The sequence below is a fragment of the Lissotriton vulgaris genome, chromosome 6 (assembly GCF_964263255.1).
Source record: "Lissotriton vulgaris chromosome 6, aLisVul1.2, whole genome shotgun sequence".
Classification (NCBI taxonomy): Eukaryota; Metazoa; Chordata; class Amphibia; order Caudata; family Salamandridae; genus Lissotriton; species Lissotriton vulgaris.
The window spans coordinates 82,440,017-82,455,545 of record NC_141694.1 but is presented as its reverse complement, the minus strand read 5'-3'; the positions used below and the strand labels follow the sequence as shown (position 1 = coordinate 82,455,545).

The 15,529-nt window shown below is 44.1% G+C and overlaps 1 protein-coding gene across 1 annotated transcript in view; it reads right to left on the bottom strand.

The window, feature by feature from the left end:
• Positions 1-3,855: 3,855 nt before the first annotated feature.
• The window catches only part of LOC147706830 (latexin-like), a 147,819-nt gene continuing 136,145 nt past the window's right edge, over positions 3,856-15,529 (bottom strand). The window contains exons 5-6 of the mRNA XM_086925965.1: positions 8,028-8,090; positions 3,856-4,129 (exon numbers count right to left, since the gene is read on the bottom strand). Coding sequence (XP_086782091.1) covers positions 4,034-4,129; positions 8,028-8,090 — 159 coding nt within the window. The 3' untranslated portion in view covers positions 3,856-4,033. The remainder of the gene's footprint in view (positions 4,130-8,027; positions 8,091-15,529) is intronic.

The window sequence follows — 15,529 nt, the reverse complement described above, 5'->3', positions numbered from 1 at the left end:
GTTTAGCGCCAAAAGAAAATGCCATTTCGAAGGAGGCATCAAAAGGAGAAATGCTTTTATTACTCCTTTCTTTTCCGACTGTGGGTGCATGCAGCACTGTACGGTAAACAAGCAAAGTGGTAAAAGGATTAAATTAAGTCTAAGCATAGTATTTTGTACTGGAAGGGTACCCTTCCTGTACAAAACCTATGTTAGACTCACGCACATACCCTTGCACTATGGCCCAAAGGTGTGTGTGTGGCACCCGACAGCTGAAATCGGTGCCATTGCTAGGGAGAGGGGAGGAGAGAGTCATATCTCTGTAGATATGGCACTCTCCTGCTCCCTCCCTTACCCGCAATGCCGCGCAGCATTTTTGGCTGCTGCAATGCATTCCGGGTCTTTTTTTGAAAATCTGGGCCCAAGATTCTAAAAAAATATATAGGACCTCTTGGCATCCTACGCAAGATTCAGGAATTCTCTTTCATCAGTATGCAGACGATATACGGTTATCTCAGAATTTTCTTTCTCAACGAGGTCTCACTCCTTACCATAACTTGGCAAAAGGAAAAAGGCAGGTTGGTTTTGCATCAATTGAACATTCATCCTTTTAAAAACAAGTTTCTCCACTTCATTCTCCCAATTTACATTATCAGTCCAATCCTAGCTAGTCTCCTGCAATGTTATGGATTGCAAAGCAGCAATGACTGACAATGTGAATTCCTAGGATTCAGCCTGGATAACAGGCACTTGAGTATGTAAATCATTCATGAAAGATCATTTGGATTACCACTGTGTCCCTGATTGTTAGCAACCTAGAAAACACCTCCCTTGCAGGAATGTTAAGTGGGTGTGTGGGACCCCAGTTCAAATAGTTCAGTGTATCGCAATGAGAAAAGAATACCAAGTCATTGCACTCCAGGTTTAGGAATCCAACCCCTGCAAAACTGGAATCTATAACTCAGTACTTGTAATGCGGAGGTGTTGAATAGGTCGATAGGTGGGGTCCCCCACTATCCAGAAGTACCACTGAAGGACGTAGGGTTGAAATTGTGTACTGATCAAAGGTGATGCTTTCCCACTGGGCAAAGTACCAGAGTCTTGCCAGGACATGCGCGATGTGATTGAAGGAAGTGATAGAGAGTCACTGCTTTCAGCGGGGGTGCCCCTTGTAGAGCCACCTTTGCCACGCTGTGTACCTTTGAAATGCCTTTTAATGCTGGGGGGTCCTGAAAGGAATGTTGTTCCTCTTAGTATATCGGCTTCTGTCCTGAACTCACTAGTTTTGCACCCCTCCTAATTTGTTCCCTACGAAAAGTAGATCTGGGACTAGGAGACTGTAAGAATCCATGAACTTGGAGATGTCCCTAACTTTTTTAATTTGTTCAAGCATCTAGTTGGGCGTGGGGACGAACAGATGACAGATGCTCTTCATCAAACAAAAAATTCAAAAGGTGCTGTTGCAAAACCACAGCGCTGTAAGCCAGGAATGCCTGCGGAGGATGCTGATGTTGACGCCTCTTGCAGCAGGTTTACAAAGCTCCAATGGGTGGCTGTTCAAAGCTCAGTTACCAGCTGAGTCAAGACATTTCTTAGAAGGTGTCCCCTGTAGCTTGTGCCGAGGCCCTATACAATCAGTGTGGACAGCTAGGCAGTCGGGGCAATCTGCCCTGGAATATAAGACAGACTGAAGGCTGGCTTATACTTTTTATCCATTCTTAGAGTGAGTATCCTGGGTCTTACCTTTCCCTTAAGCTGTCTGTGGTCTGCCTAGGCATGGTCTTCAACATGGGAAGGTAATACACTGTGCGTTCTTAGACAGGTTCTCAACCAAGAAGTTGTCCTCATCTTGCACTTTATGCATCTTCACCTAATGGTGCTGTGCAGCCCACTATATTACCGCATGATATGTAGTAGGGTGGGTAGCATTTGAGGTTGGTGTTGTCTTGGAGATCTATCAGATACTTCCCCCTTGTTCGTCACCTTTCCGGTGCCAGAAGGGGTACTATGAGCTGACAGTATCTGAGTCAGTGTCCTGCAGTGAGTTGAAAAGAAGCATTGGTGGTGGAGTTGGTGGCAAGGATGGGAACGGTGAAGGGCTAGTGGCAGAGTCCCTAATCCTTCCAGAACGAGGTGGACTCACTGGGTCGAGGCCTGATGCACTTCAAAACTCAGTCTGCATTTCTTCGGAATCTGGATGAATCCTGGAACCAAAGTTTTTGCAGGAATCATACCAGTGATTTGGTGATTGGACAGTTTCTTTTGCTTTACATTTGGGATCCCCGACAGCCTTTCGAAGATCGACTCTTATGTGGAGTCTAACTTCAGGGTCGAGGCGAGCTTCAGCATCTACTTCGATACATATTGTGGGGGAGCTTTTGGTGTCAATTTCTGCTCAGACTGTAGATTTTCAGAGTCGTGGGCGTAGGCAGCTGGAAGTGTGACGCAGTGCGTTTTGATGAAGTTCCCTCTGACATCAACTGAGCCTGTGGGATCCGGGACAACACAGCCAGAGGAGCCACATCCACAGGTTTTTCCCATTTCTGACTCGACTTGGGGCTCAAAGCCCAACTCCTATGGGAATGGTGCTTGAGATGGTCACTCCAGGAGTAACTGATGTTACACCTAGAGCATCATCGTAAGAGTGTACGTTCCATACCCTTACCCTAGGTGCATTCTCCAAGAAATGAAGATGAAGACTCGAGGTCGGTCAAGGATTAAGGCCTGAAGGCAAGGTGCTGTGAAGTATAACAGTTAGTGACCATAAGCTCCGAAGTCTGTGTTTAAGGGCGGATGGTCTTGGGGACGCAATAGTACTGTTTTCATCAAAGGGCTTGAAGGACGAGCTGCTGGAACTGAGAGAAAATCCCGAAGCAGCATTCCTAAACATCCAAGCCCGATGGTGGAAGAAAACAATCTGAGGTGGAGCCAGTATGCTGGAGCATTTTGAACCAAGGGTGGATTGACAATGGATCTTTTGACAACTTTCTGATCACTTTATCAAAGGTGGGTGTTGTTGAGGGGAAGGTTAACACATTTTTTAGAATCATTTTGAGGTAAATTTGAGTAAATTCAGAACCTCTACTGACTTCCCCACCTGCTGCTTCATGGCGGAGGTCTGCTGATCTATCATCAAAGCAGTCAAATCCAATACACTACTCTACCTGGCAGAAAAAAAATCAATTTCACTGGTGGACAATGGAACATGCAGAGCAAAGATATCATCTTGCTTCAAAGGCAAAATGAATTAATGATGGACGGAATGCTGAACAATGAAAACATTCACCCCCAGTCACACAGATCTGAATTTAATCTAACCTTCCTTTGGTCACCACGCCACCCCAGTTTGGACCCAACCATATGCAAATCAGTCTTGATCCTGTGCCTCATGGGAACAGTCCAGCCCGAACTGCCAAGCCAGGTCCTCCGTGGACCAGAAACAAGCATCCTGGGACCTGTTTTGGGGCATCACCCCTCATCAGTCGGATTTGCATATGGCTGGGTCTAAACTGGAATAGAATGGAGAGCACAAAAAATGACGGATTTAGGCCCAGATCTCTGTACTGAGGTGAATGTATGACATTGTTCAGCATTCTGTCCATCAATTGTTCTTTTTGCATCATCTTGCTTCAAAGCAAGAAAAAGATAAGAAAGTAGACCATCTTCTGCTATGCACCCAAAGTCTGGAACACCATACCTGGAGGACACTCCCTTTCACAGAACGCCACATCAACAAGAAACTACTGCTAATGGCCCGTCCCCAATCTAAGAGGATATATGAACAGTAACCTGACACATGCTGCCTTACCTCATCTTGTAAAACTCTATTTCTTGGTTTGCGCTCTGAATACACAAAAGGGAACAGAAACCTGGGCATTATGATAAGACAGCATTTATAAAGCGTCACAAAAATGAAGGCAGCGGAAATTAAGCAACAGGTATCTTTAAAATAGAAAAAGAGGAGATGCTTGGATTTAAATCGAGGTCTTGATCAACGACGGATTGTGGATTGAAGTGTTACTCTGGCTTCGGTGGCAGCGGCACACACCTGCAATCAAGTGCTCCCATATCTGGGCTGCCTGCTGTTTTCTTTCACTTCAACCCCATGCTCAGGGTGCCAAAGAACCCGCAACTTCCAAGGAATTATTTCCTACAGAGAAACAAACAGAGCGACAGGGATCATAACCAACGCCTATTAACTTCCCCCACGAGTCTTGGTATAATGTTTTAAACGTGGAGCGTTGGAAGCAACCATAAGCTTTGCACCACTACTTTGATTTAACCTTTAATGTTGAACATTTGTTTTTATACTATGTTATCGTTTATGCTTCATTTTAACTGTGAACAGACTACATGAAAGGCAAGACAAATATAGGCAACTTCTTGTGCACTTTCAGATGGGTGCCATTTTGTTCTCCATCCATTTCATAAAGTCCAATATATACATAAAAAATCGCCGGCCTGGAGACAAGCCATTACCACCAACGCTTATACTGTACACCCCACCAATCTGCAAAATATGGATGCAAATTCCAATTGTCAGGCCCTTGAAAAAAAACTAATAAAGATATCACAACAGGAGGCCGAGGGGAGCAACGGAGGAACAGATGGGGAGAGCAGTCAACACAGGGGGAAAGCAACAAGCAGGGAAATCGAATGAAAAACAAAATAAAAAGCAAAAAGAACCGGGCAAGGAGGAGTGGGGAAAGCACTAGAAGCATGAAGCAACATCTAGCACGCAGGGCAGGGAAGAATTTAAGGAGAGAAGCAGCATACTGGGGCGAGAGCAAGATATCACGTGCACTCTCCTGGAGTTCTGGGAAAAAAAATAGAAGAAAGAATTTGCCTGAGTGTCAGCAGTGGAAGGATACAAGTCCTCGAATAAACAGGATGGCAAACAATCTTTACTCTAAGGGAAGGACGAACACAAGAGAAAGGAAACCCATTGAATGGGAAATAAGTACGTGAGTTTGACAAGAAAGCCAACCAATGGTAAGTCATGGGCTGACCCAAAGCCCATTATCGGTATTGTACACCACAGATCTTCAACAAATAGACAGCTAAACGTTATCTCTAGGCAAGACCTAAAAAGTGAATTTTTAACGCCTTTCTAAACACAGTAAATTAAGGGAAAGTTGAAGGCCAGCCAGTAGATTATTCCATAAGGTTTTACTCAATGGAGAAAAATGTTCACCCCTGCTCTGGAGTTGTTCTATGCTGAAGAAGAAATGTTTTATCTTTCAAGAGCAGTTCTTTTGCTGGGTGAAAGATATGTAGTCTATTTCTATCTGAAATTGATTTTTTAGATTTTGTTTTTTAATGATGGTGTATGGATTGTGCTTGTCTTCCTTATACCAGCACTTAAAGAGATCTATGGATCTTTCTGAGATTGACTGAAGAATCGACTGCAGTTCAATTCAATATTTATTAAAGATTTGGAACTCCAAGGAGGTCCACATAAAATGCGAGCTAGGTTTATTATAGATACTTACTCATTATTTATTGCATATGTCTTTTTAGGACTAGAATATATATACCTTTGATACATTTGAATTGTGAATGATTATCTACATATTCAAATAAGGACGTAATCAACTTGGTGAGCTGTACTTTATTTATATATAGCTGAGATATGAGTATTCGCACTGTGGAACAGATATAGAATGTACTAATACCTTTTGGCTAATTGGTCCACTATCTGACCAAGAGATGAATTCGGTGCTACTTACCGTTTAATAATTGATCCTTTTATGGGACTACGAAACATGTTTTTATGACTAATTTGTCTCTGAAGAACATGAAATAGCAATAAGTTTAGCACGCTCAAGGGTCTATGAAGGAGAATGGGTAAACCAAGATGCATGTATTTGAATTGATTATAACTTTATTGGCTCAGTACTTTGCAAGCATCTTCTCTTTACAATGGTACTTTTCAGAGATTTGGACTAGACTTAGTACTGGGATTTTTTGCGATTTCCATCTGATGAGGTGATTTAAGCGTTCATTTTTAGATTTTCCTACTCTTGGTGGAGTTGTGCACTTTGGGGACTTTTTGCTACTCGGTGACTTACTGTATTTTCTTAGACTATACTTTTGGAGTACACTTTCTAGTGTTGTCCTTGAATTATTTTTCCATCCTTTTGTTCATTTGAATATAGTTAACACAGTGACAGGATTCCCTATATGCACATGCTACTCTCGGTGGTCAATGCCTCCTCTGGCGGTTCACATTGATCCACGGAATTCATTCCACTTCCCCCATATTCTTGACCATTTTTTGGGGCATCCTCGATGGGTGTATACCGCATTTTCGTAAATTTTTATTTTAATATGAAATTTGTTTATATCATTATGTCAATATGGGTTACATGCTGTATTCTATTGATGTGTATATTATTGTTTGCTTGGGTTGCAGCCCTGAGGAAGCATTTGGCACAGATTAGTGCGAGACGAAACACGTGTTGGCTGCCTTTTTTCTTGAAAGGAAAAATTGATTTATCCCTTGGAATTATGAAAACTGATTTGAAATAAAAGGGCTTGAAGATTTCGGAGTTGGATCATTTTCAAAAGAACATATTGGATGGACTATGATATGGATTATTGTCGGAACTGACTGATTCAATTTGATTTATATCTTGTGATATTTCTTGAGAAGATAGGTGTTGCTTTCAACTGTACCTGTCTGGAAATACTAGACTGTCTTGCAATTCATTAATACTAATTTGTTGTATTGTACAGTGCTCAGGGAGGATGATTTCTTTATTGTTTTTAGCCCGCATTCATGGGGACTGTGGGGCTGTCTGGTAGCCGACCCCTTAGATGCACTTTGTATTCATTGATATATTGTTACTGCACCCTCACTTTCAGTAGAGCGCCCGGTCTAAACCTGGTTACCAGAACCATTTAGTCTTAATAATATGCTCTCATTTTATGTGGACCTCCTTGGAGTTCCAAATCTTTAACCCCTTCCGTGCGGGGCTGCTTCCCCCGCTGTGCTAGGGGGGGAGGGGCGCGGGGGGTGCGTACAGCGCCCCGGTGCTCATGACGAGGTCAGCTCATCATGCACCAGAGCGCCGTAGCTCATGAGGAGCTGACCTCGTCATGAGCACCCAAGGGGTTAATAAATATTGAATTGAACTGTAGACGATTCTTCAGTCAATCTTAGAAAGATCCATAGATCTCTTTAAGTGCTGGTGTAAGCAATTTGAACTGGATTCTCTCATTTACTACGCACTCCTTGCAGGGCTGATATTGTTTCTGGGTGAAACATTCACTAATGCAGGCCCTACAGAATAAGCAATAAAGGATATTTGCTTTAGATGCCCCTGCATAAAGGCCACTAAGATATTTTATATTGAAGTACACGATCGCCCCAACAAATTCAGTTCGATATTTCACGTTTCGAATGGGTTTGCCATGTCTAATCAGTTTAAGACAGCAACTTAAAACCAATGTATGTTTGCTGTCCAATGAAATTTTATGGCGAAGATTACCCTCAGCAGCTTAATTTTATCCTTGGAATAAAGGAGACATCGCCCCACTGTGAAAGCTGAGAAAAGACAATTGGTTCTGTTTCAGCCCAGAATTTTACTTGATCAGTAGGAACTTAGAAAACTAAAGTCAAGCAATATAAAAACTTCAATCAAGCTCTTTGTCTGGCAAACTAAACACCACCGGGGTGTCGGCAGCATGGTTTTGATAATTAAATTGAATTAGTAAACGGAGCAGATCATGCAGGCACTCCGGACAAAATCAATCAGTAGTATCCCAAGCAGAAAACAGTTTGCAGCTTCCTCAGACACCTGTGCAATGTTGTCTTGATGTTCTAGTTTGATCATGCTCTAACTTTGACATTTCTATTTATTCGGCTGTAGGTTCAGCAGAATTTACCATGAAGAGGTCTAACAAAGAATGGCGATCAGCATGGGACTATCTGAAACATCTTTGCAGGGCGTGACCACCAATATTTTGTGAAGGGAATGGTTCCTTGAAAGCCTTTCTGCATCACAGCGAAAAGCACTGGACTGAGTGCTCAACGGAATATTTACCTGCGACACCATGTCATGGAAGAAGACCAAGTAGTTGAATTCAAGATATTCATCTTCTCTTTTCTAAAAGAAAGTAAAGACATTTTTCAGGCCATTATTTTGCATTGATGTAGCACTTACAAAACGTCTAATGTTTATGTGTGATGGGGTAATTGGGTTATAGCCCAGTTATGCCATCAAGGGGTTCTGTTGACAGCAAATTACACGACCGAATGCTGGCTGTTGTAAATATCACTAGAACCCGGTGATGTCTTCACTGGATCGATATACAAGTGGTCTCTAGAAGTGACGGACTTGCGGCTGCAGTCTGCAATGTCCAGATGACAAAGGGTCCTGCTAGCAAAGCTCAGGTTTCATTTCTTTGTCATTGTAAGAATATCGATTAATCAAAGGGTGATGCAGACGATGAGCATTCCTAGTGACCGACTAGTTATTGACAAGTATAGCAATCTGAGATTAGGCGATCCTTTAGATAATATCCGCTATTCACAGGAATCATATAAAGTTCTGCAAAATAATTTAATAGGGATTACATCATCCCTAATAAATAGGGTTTTGAAATCACTTTTATGTGCATTGCATAGTTAAAATATTATTTTATCGAAGTTTTAAACAAAGCTAAATAGACAATATTATAATGGTACAGAGTGTCAGAATGATTAAAGAGAATATTGTAGAAAGGCCAAAAGGTCCATTACATCATAACCTCTCAATCACAGAACACAAAAGACACTAAACTGTAATGCTACTGTCTCCATGATGCAGATCAACACTATTCACTTACAGAAGAACTGAATTTGAAAAGTAAGCAGGCAACTGAAGACCCAAAAAGTGCCCTGGAGTGTACCTAATAAGAGAGTGATCATTCGACTGTACACAGCAGAGTCTTTCCGAACTAGCTTGACTATCTGCTAGTTTCCTGGGCATCAAGATGTTCCCTGTACGACTACGATTGAGTGCATCTAACAAGAGAGACCAAACTTAACTGAATGTATGTCTATGACTTATGTAGCACTGACCTATCAAGAAAGCAGAGGGATGGGGCTTTTGCACTAGTTAATGCACAAGAGGGGTGTGGGCGGGTGGAGCGTGGGTACAGCATCAGTGGAAAGGGACACTGGTGGTTCCCTTAACCACAGGAGGTTCGAGTAGAGCTCAGGGTATGAGGAGGCGTAGCATGAATACATGTATTCAGTGTTCTACTGTCGAGCCACATCATATGTACATCAGAGCATTTTATTTTCGAGAACAGGATTCGTTTCTTGGCTTCAGCAAAAGGTAGTATTCATTTTGAAAAATCAATCACAGATTCTTTCCCCAGGAAATGATGTGAATGTTAGTGGAGTGAAAATGTGCATGTTCAAAACTTAAAACTTCCCCCACCCCCTTGAAAAACAGAATGAAGCGAGGATGAAGTTTCGTATTGAGCTGTAGGAACTCTAATTGGAAAGAAGACACCTCCAGGTGGTCAAGGGAGGTACACATGTTTTAGCAGTGGGATAGAGGTATTTCTCTTCTCTTTTAAAACCAGTGTACAAAAAGGCCCTCCCAAGTCTAGCGAAAAGTTATTTCAGCTCTTTGGAGCTGCGTACCAGAATAACTAATTCCGAGATTTTGTCCTGTGAATGTTGGAGTTTCAAGTACCAGTACTCCTTTGTTGCTGCAGTAGCTGCTTTCCCCTAGGAGATGCATTTTTTTTAACTAAATGGACTGTGGTGTTCTGGTGTACAGCATTATATGTTTTGCCTGCTTCCCTCAGTGTGCAGCAAGTCTCCACAGCCAGACAGTTTTAATACTGGCAAAATGTGTTATTTCATTTGTATTCTTAATTAACTGTGCTACAAATTTCTTGCTGTCAGAAGGCCAACAAGTAAGAAAGTTCCACGGTCAAATCTGAGGATAGATAAGGTTTAGTCTAGTGCAGCGCTTCCCAAACATTTTAGAACCACAACCCAATTTATCGAATGACAAACGTTAGTAACCCACCTACCTTTAATGAACATGAAGCAGGTGATTTTTGTAATGTAACTAAAGGATTATATTTCCCAGACAGCACATTTTTCCACTGAAATGTCCACTAAATTTTCACATACATACACTGTGCTACTGATAAAACTATATTGCACACAAATTATAAAAATTGTGTTTCAGTGAATAGTTATCTTTTGTCATCACCAAGTAAAGTGTCTCGATTTGATCCTACTACAATCTTTGTTTCCATCACATTTCCGAATTACAAAAATGTGTTTCATTGTGCTTTCTAGCTGCTGAATGTGTTCACATTTTACAGGTATTTACATTTTGTTGTGTGTTTCAAAACATGACATCGTACAGCCTTTCCTTTAACTCTCGCTGTACCCAAGCAAGATTATCACATAATTCACTTTAATTTTCTTTCTTTGCCTGCAATGTCAGAGGAGTTTTAAACACCACGATACCCATGCTAAAAAACGCAACCAGAAATTTGTCAAAAGAGAAAGCCTGACGAAATCTGACCTCTGTCTTCGATGCACACAAGTTTGGCAAGATAAATACAGAATTTAATTAATTCTTTATTGCTTGGATTTTTGCGACCCACTAAAAATCGGCTATCGACCCACCAGTAATTTGTGACTTGTAGTTTGGGAAACACTGGCCTACTGTTTGTAAATCTAATTTAGAGCATGTCAGGTTACACTTGGAGCGCAACTACCCTTGAGCATTTCAATTAAAATATTCATTAAGATTTAGAACTCATTGAGGTCCACTTAAAAGAGCGTACAAATTGTTACAAAAGGAAATTAAACATAACACAACTCATTGCAAGTTTGGAGTTAACAACAAACAGAATAAAGTGGCAAGGCATATCCTAAGAAATACAAAAATGTACGAGAAGTAATAGGTAGCAGCTATCAAGGTAGTAGTAGCTTGATAAAATCCAGAATTTATCCTCAGCAAAACGTTCAGCTTTAGCAGCAAGAAAAGGGATTATAAAGCATGGCCTAATATGTGCAAACAACAAGCATTTGTTTTTGCAATGTTGTTAACATAATCTATTAGAGAGAGTTGGTTCTTGAATATAAAACCCAAAGACTGCAGAGAACTAAAGGATATCATAACTGAGTTGTTGTGCATTGTAGCAAGCTTTGAGAGAACTAAAGGATATCAGAGCTGAGTTGATGTGCATTGTAGCAAGCTTTGAGAGAACTAAAGGATATCAGAACTGAGTTGTTGTGCATTGTAGCACGCTTTGAGAGAACTAAAGGATATCAGAACTGAGTTGTTGTGCATTGTAGCACGCTTTGAGAGAACTAAAGGATATCAGAACTGAGTTGTTGTGCATTGTAGCAAGCTTTGAGAGAACTAAAGGATATCAGAACTGAGTTGGTGTGCATTGTAGCAAGCTTTGAGAGGACTAAAGGATATCAGAACTGAGTTGTTGTGCATTGTAGCAAGCTTTGAGAGGACTAAAGGATATCAGAACTGAGTTGTTGTGCATTGTAGCACGCTTTGAGAGAACTAAAGGATATCAGAACTGAGTTGTTGTGCATTGTAGCAAGCTTTGAGAGAACTAAAGGATATCAGAGCTGAGTTGTTGTGCATTGTAGCACGCTTTGAGAGAACTAAAGGATATCAGAACTGAGTTGTTGTGCATTGTAGCAAGCTTTGAGAGGACTAAAGGATATCAGAACTGAGTTGTTGTGCATTGTAGCAAGCTTTGAGAGGACTAAAGGATATCAGAACTGAGTTGTTGTGCATTGTAGCACGCTTTGAGAGAACTAAAGGATATCAGAACTGAGTTGATGTGCATTGTAGCAAGCTTTGAGAGGACTAAAGGATATCAGAACTGAGTTGTTGTGCATTGTAGCACGCTTTGAGAGAACTAAAGGATATCAGAACTGAGTTGTTGTGCATTGTAGCAAGCTTTGAGAGAACTAAAGGATATCAGAACTGAGTTGTTGTGCATTGTAGCAAGCTTTGAGAGAACTAAAGGATATCAGAGCTGAGTTGATGTGCATTGTAGCAAGCTTTGAGAGGACTAAAGGATATCAGAACTGAGTTGTTGTGCATTGTAGCAAGCTTTGAGAGGACTAAAGGATATCAGAACTGAGTTGTTGTGCATTGTAGCACGCTTTGAGAGAACTAAAGGATATCAGAACTGAGTTGATGTGCATTGTAGCACGCTTTGAGAGAACTAAAGGATATCAGAGCTGAGTTGTTGTGCATTGTAGCACGCTTTGAGAGAACTAAAGGATATCAGAACTGAGTTGTTGTGCATTGTAGCAAGCTTTGAGAGGACTAAAGGATATCAGAACTGAGTTGTTGTGCATTGTAGCACGCTTTGAGAGAACTAAAGGATATCAGAACTGAGTTGTTGTGCATTGTAGCAAGCTTTGAGAGGACTAAAGGATATCAGAACTGAGTTGTTGTGCATTGTAGCAAGCTTTGAGAGAACTAAAGGATATCAGAGCTGAGTTGATGTGCATTGTAGCAAGCTTTGAGAGAACTAAAGGATATCAGAACTGAGTTGTTGTGCATTGTAGCACGCTTTGAGAGAACTAAAGGATATCAGAACTGAGTTGTTGTGCATTGTAGCAAGCTTTGAGAGAACTAAAGGATATCAGAGCTGAGTTGTTGTGCATTGTAGCAAGCTTTGACTGTTTGATGTCAGGCAGGGTTAGACTAAGCAGCTGTGCCCAAAACAAGCCATACAATGTACAAAAGGACCGTACCTAATAAAATGATCCGGCTTAAATTCAAATGCACCTAATCGAATTCTATAAAAGATAACTCTTATTTTTAAATTCTAGATGCTGAAATGATTTCTACTAAATTCAGGGATACTGATATCAATCAAACCAAATAATGCCAACCACTGCCATAACCCAGATTCAAGGAAAAGCAACTGAATATATACCCCCATGGCAGTTGACGAGTCAACAACGTTTGTAATTCCTTTTTTTTCTTTCAAGTCACAAGATACGCTGTAACTCTCACTCACTTGGCAATGCGCATTGGCATCGACTCCCTGTTAAATAGTTTTTCGCAAAGCGGAGTAGCATGGAGAGGTGAGTTAAGACAGTATGGGTAACGTGCATTGGTGAAGGAAGTTAATTAGTAAGGGACAAAATCTGCAATAAGAGCAAGACACTTCCCAGGAGGAGGTGTAAACCTACAGCACTATATGTTACGAAGATATGCCTACAGGATAAGTAATATTTTCTGTTTGTACCATGTGCTTTTATAGATAAATCATGCTCTAAGTAGACTCTAAAACAGCACCCTTCTGTAAGCTGTGGCAGTGTGTGCATGATGCAGCTATCTGAAATAGTACCCTAAAGACAGTTTGGCCAACCATTGCCTGTTGTCTAACTAAGCTAGCCACGGGGCGTGGCCAAGATGGCGGGCTGAGAGGTCGCACTTGCCGAGAGCTCCCGGACCCCTGAATCCCTGCACCGCTTGTAACCGCTGATTCCTCCCCGGATCACGCGGCGACTGAGCCTGGTGCCCACGGTGGAGGTGTGGAGCGACTGCTGAGCCCGGTTTGCACCGTCGGGGGTGAGATTCTGACCGGTGAAGCCCGGGTCGGGGCCCGCTGAATGGCCCGTGTGCGAGCCGGAGGCCGCGAGTCTCCCGACCCTCGGAGCATGACGGAGCGCCCAGCCACCTGTGTGTGAAGCCCGCAGCGGTGTATGAACTGTTGGAGTGGGAGTCAGCAGCGGCTTCGCGAACGGCTCGGAGTTGTCCGACGGCGGTTGTACGGAGCGGAGCAGAGCGGAGGTGAAGAGCGGAGGCGGAGTCGACATCGTCTCACTACGCCAGCCCGTGGATTTGAAGAGGCCCGCTGGGAGAGGCCGCTCCGGCCAGTTGTCTGAGCGGAGCAGAGGAACGGGGCTCCCGGGGCAGATCTCCCCCTGAGGCTACGGGCCCCGGCGACCATCGCACCGTGACTTTGCCCACTGGCCGGATTTTTGGACCCCGGATCAGAGACGGAGAGGAGTTCTCCATCTTGGGCGTTGGCCCCTCGACATTACAGAGCGGCCATTTTGTGGTCTCCGGCCGGGCAGCTCGACCTTCCTGGTGCTCTTTGTGTGGCGCTGCCCCCGACTGGCATATAGCTGCTTTCTTTGCTGGACAGTAAGCCTTAACGTCCCCTACTCAGCTGCAATGTCGAACGCTAGAGGACAGCGACGGGGCGAACGAACCTTGCCGGACATGCTGGGACGCGGCGCCCTACGCAGCGGAGGAACCCAACCCGCCACGACCTCCCCGGCCTCGACCAGGGGAGCAGATAGTGGAGAACCCCCGGTGACGAGATCCTTTCTCGAATCGCTCTTTAGCTCCCTTCGGGAGGACTTTCAAACGCTCAAGCGTGAGGTGGCCGGGGAGGTCCGTGAAGTAAGGAGAGAGATGGACTCCCTGGGGGAACGTGTGAACACAGTGGAGGAAGCGGGTCACTCCAGGGATGAAGAGATCACCCATTTGCAGCAGGAGGCCCTGCGACTGCGGGAGCAACAGATTGAGCTACAAGCCCACGCCGAGGACCTTGAAAATCGGTCCAGGCGGAACAACATACGGGTCCGCGGTGTGCCGTCCGGTGAGGAGGGTGAAGACGTGACTGCATATCTGGTGGCCCTCTTTCGTGCGATCCTGGGAGAGTCGGAGGACTTTCGGATCCGCATAGACCGAGCACATCGGGTGGGTCGCCCCCGCAGAGCTACGGCGCCCGCCCCGGACATTCTGGCCTTCCTCCCGGACTTTCCCTTGAAGGAGCGGATCCTCCGAGAAGCACGAGGGCAGCAATCTTTCCGATTTCGGGACCACCCTGTGACCCTGTTTCAGGACTTATCTACAGTCACGCTGCAGAAGAGGAAATCATTCAAGATCGCCACTGACTTCCTCCGGGAGCGAGGGACACAGTACTCTTGGGGGCATCCCTTCCGTCTGATATTTCGATGGAACAGTGTTTTACATCAGCTTCGGTCCCTCCAGGATGTCTGCGCGGTGTTGGGCCTCACAGCATCGGATACAGATACCCCGGCTCCGCGGCGGAGGAGAAGCACTCGTGACGGATGGCAGCAAGCTGGAGGGGGGGCCTCTCCTCCGTCGGAGCGTCCAGGCTCGCCCATGATCGGGGCGGACATGGCGGCCGCCATCCAGGAGGCCTCCAGAGTGGCGGCGAACGGCGAAGTGGCCCTGACGGCCTGAACTCACTCCGGGGGGAGTCTACTCTAGCTTATTCCTATTGCAGGTGCGGGGATCCGGGGGGTGGGCTGGGAGGAATGGCGAGTGCTGGAGGAGGTGGCTGGACGTCCACTAGACTGATTTACCACGGCCTTGCCCGTTACGGGCCGGACTGGGACAATGTCTTTTTTGAAAAGTTTGAGTAGCAGGGAATGGGGTTGGGACAGGCGGGCAGATGTTTTGATTCTGGGGCCTAGAGGGGGGGCCAGTTGTGGGGGGTGGTGTAGATTTGGTTGTGTGGGGACAAGGGGGGTTTTTCTAGTTGTGGGGGGTTGGGG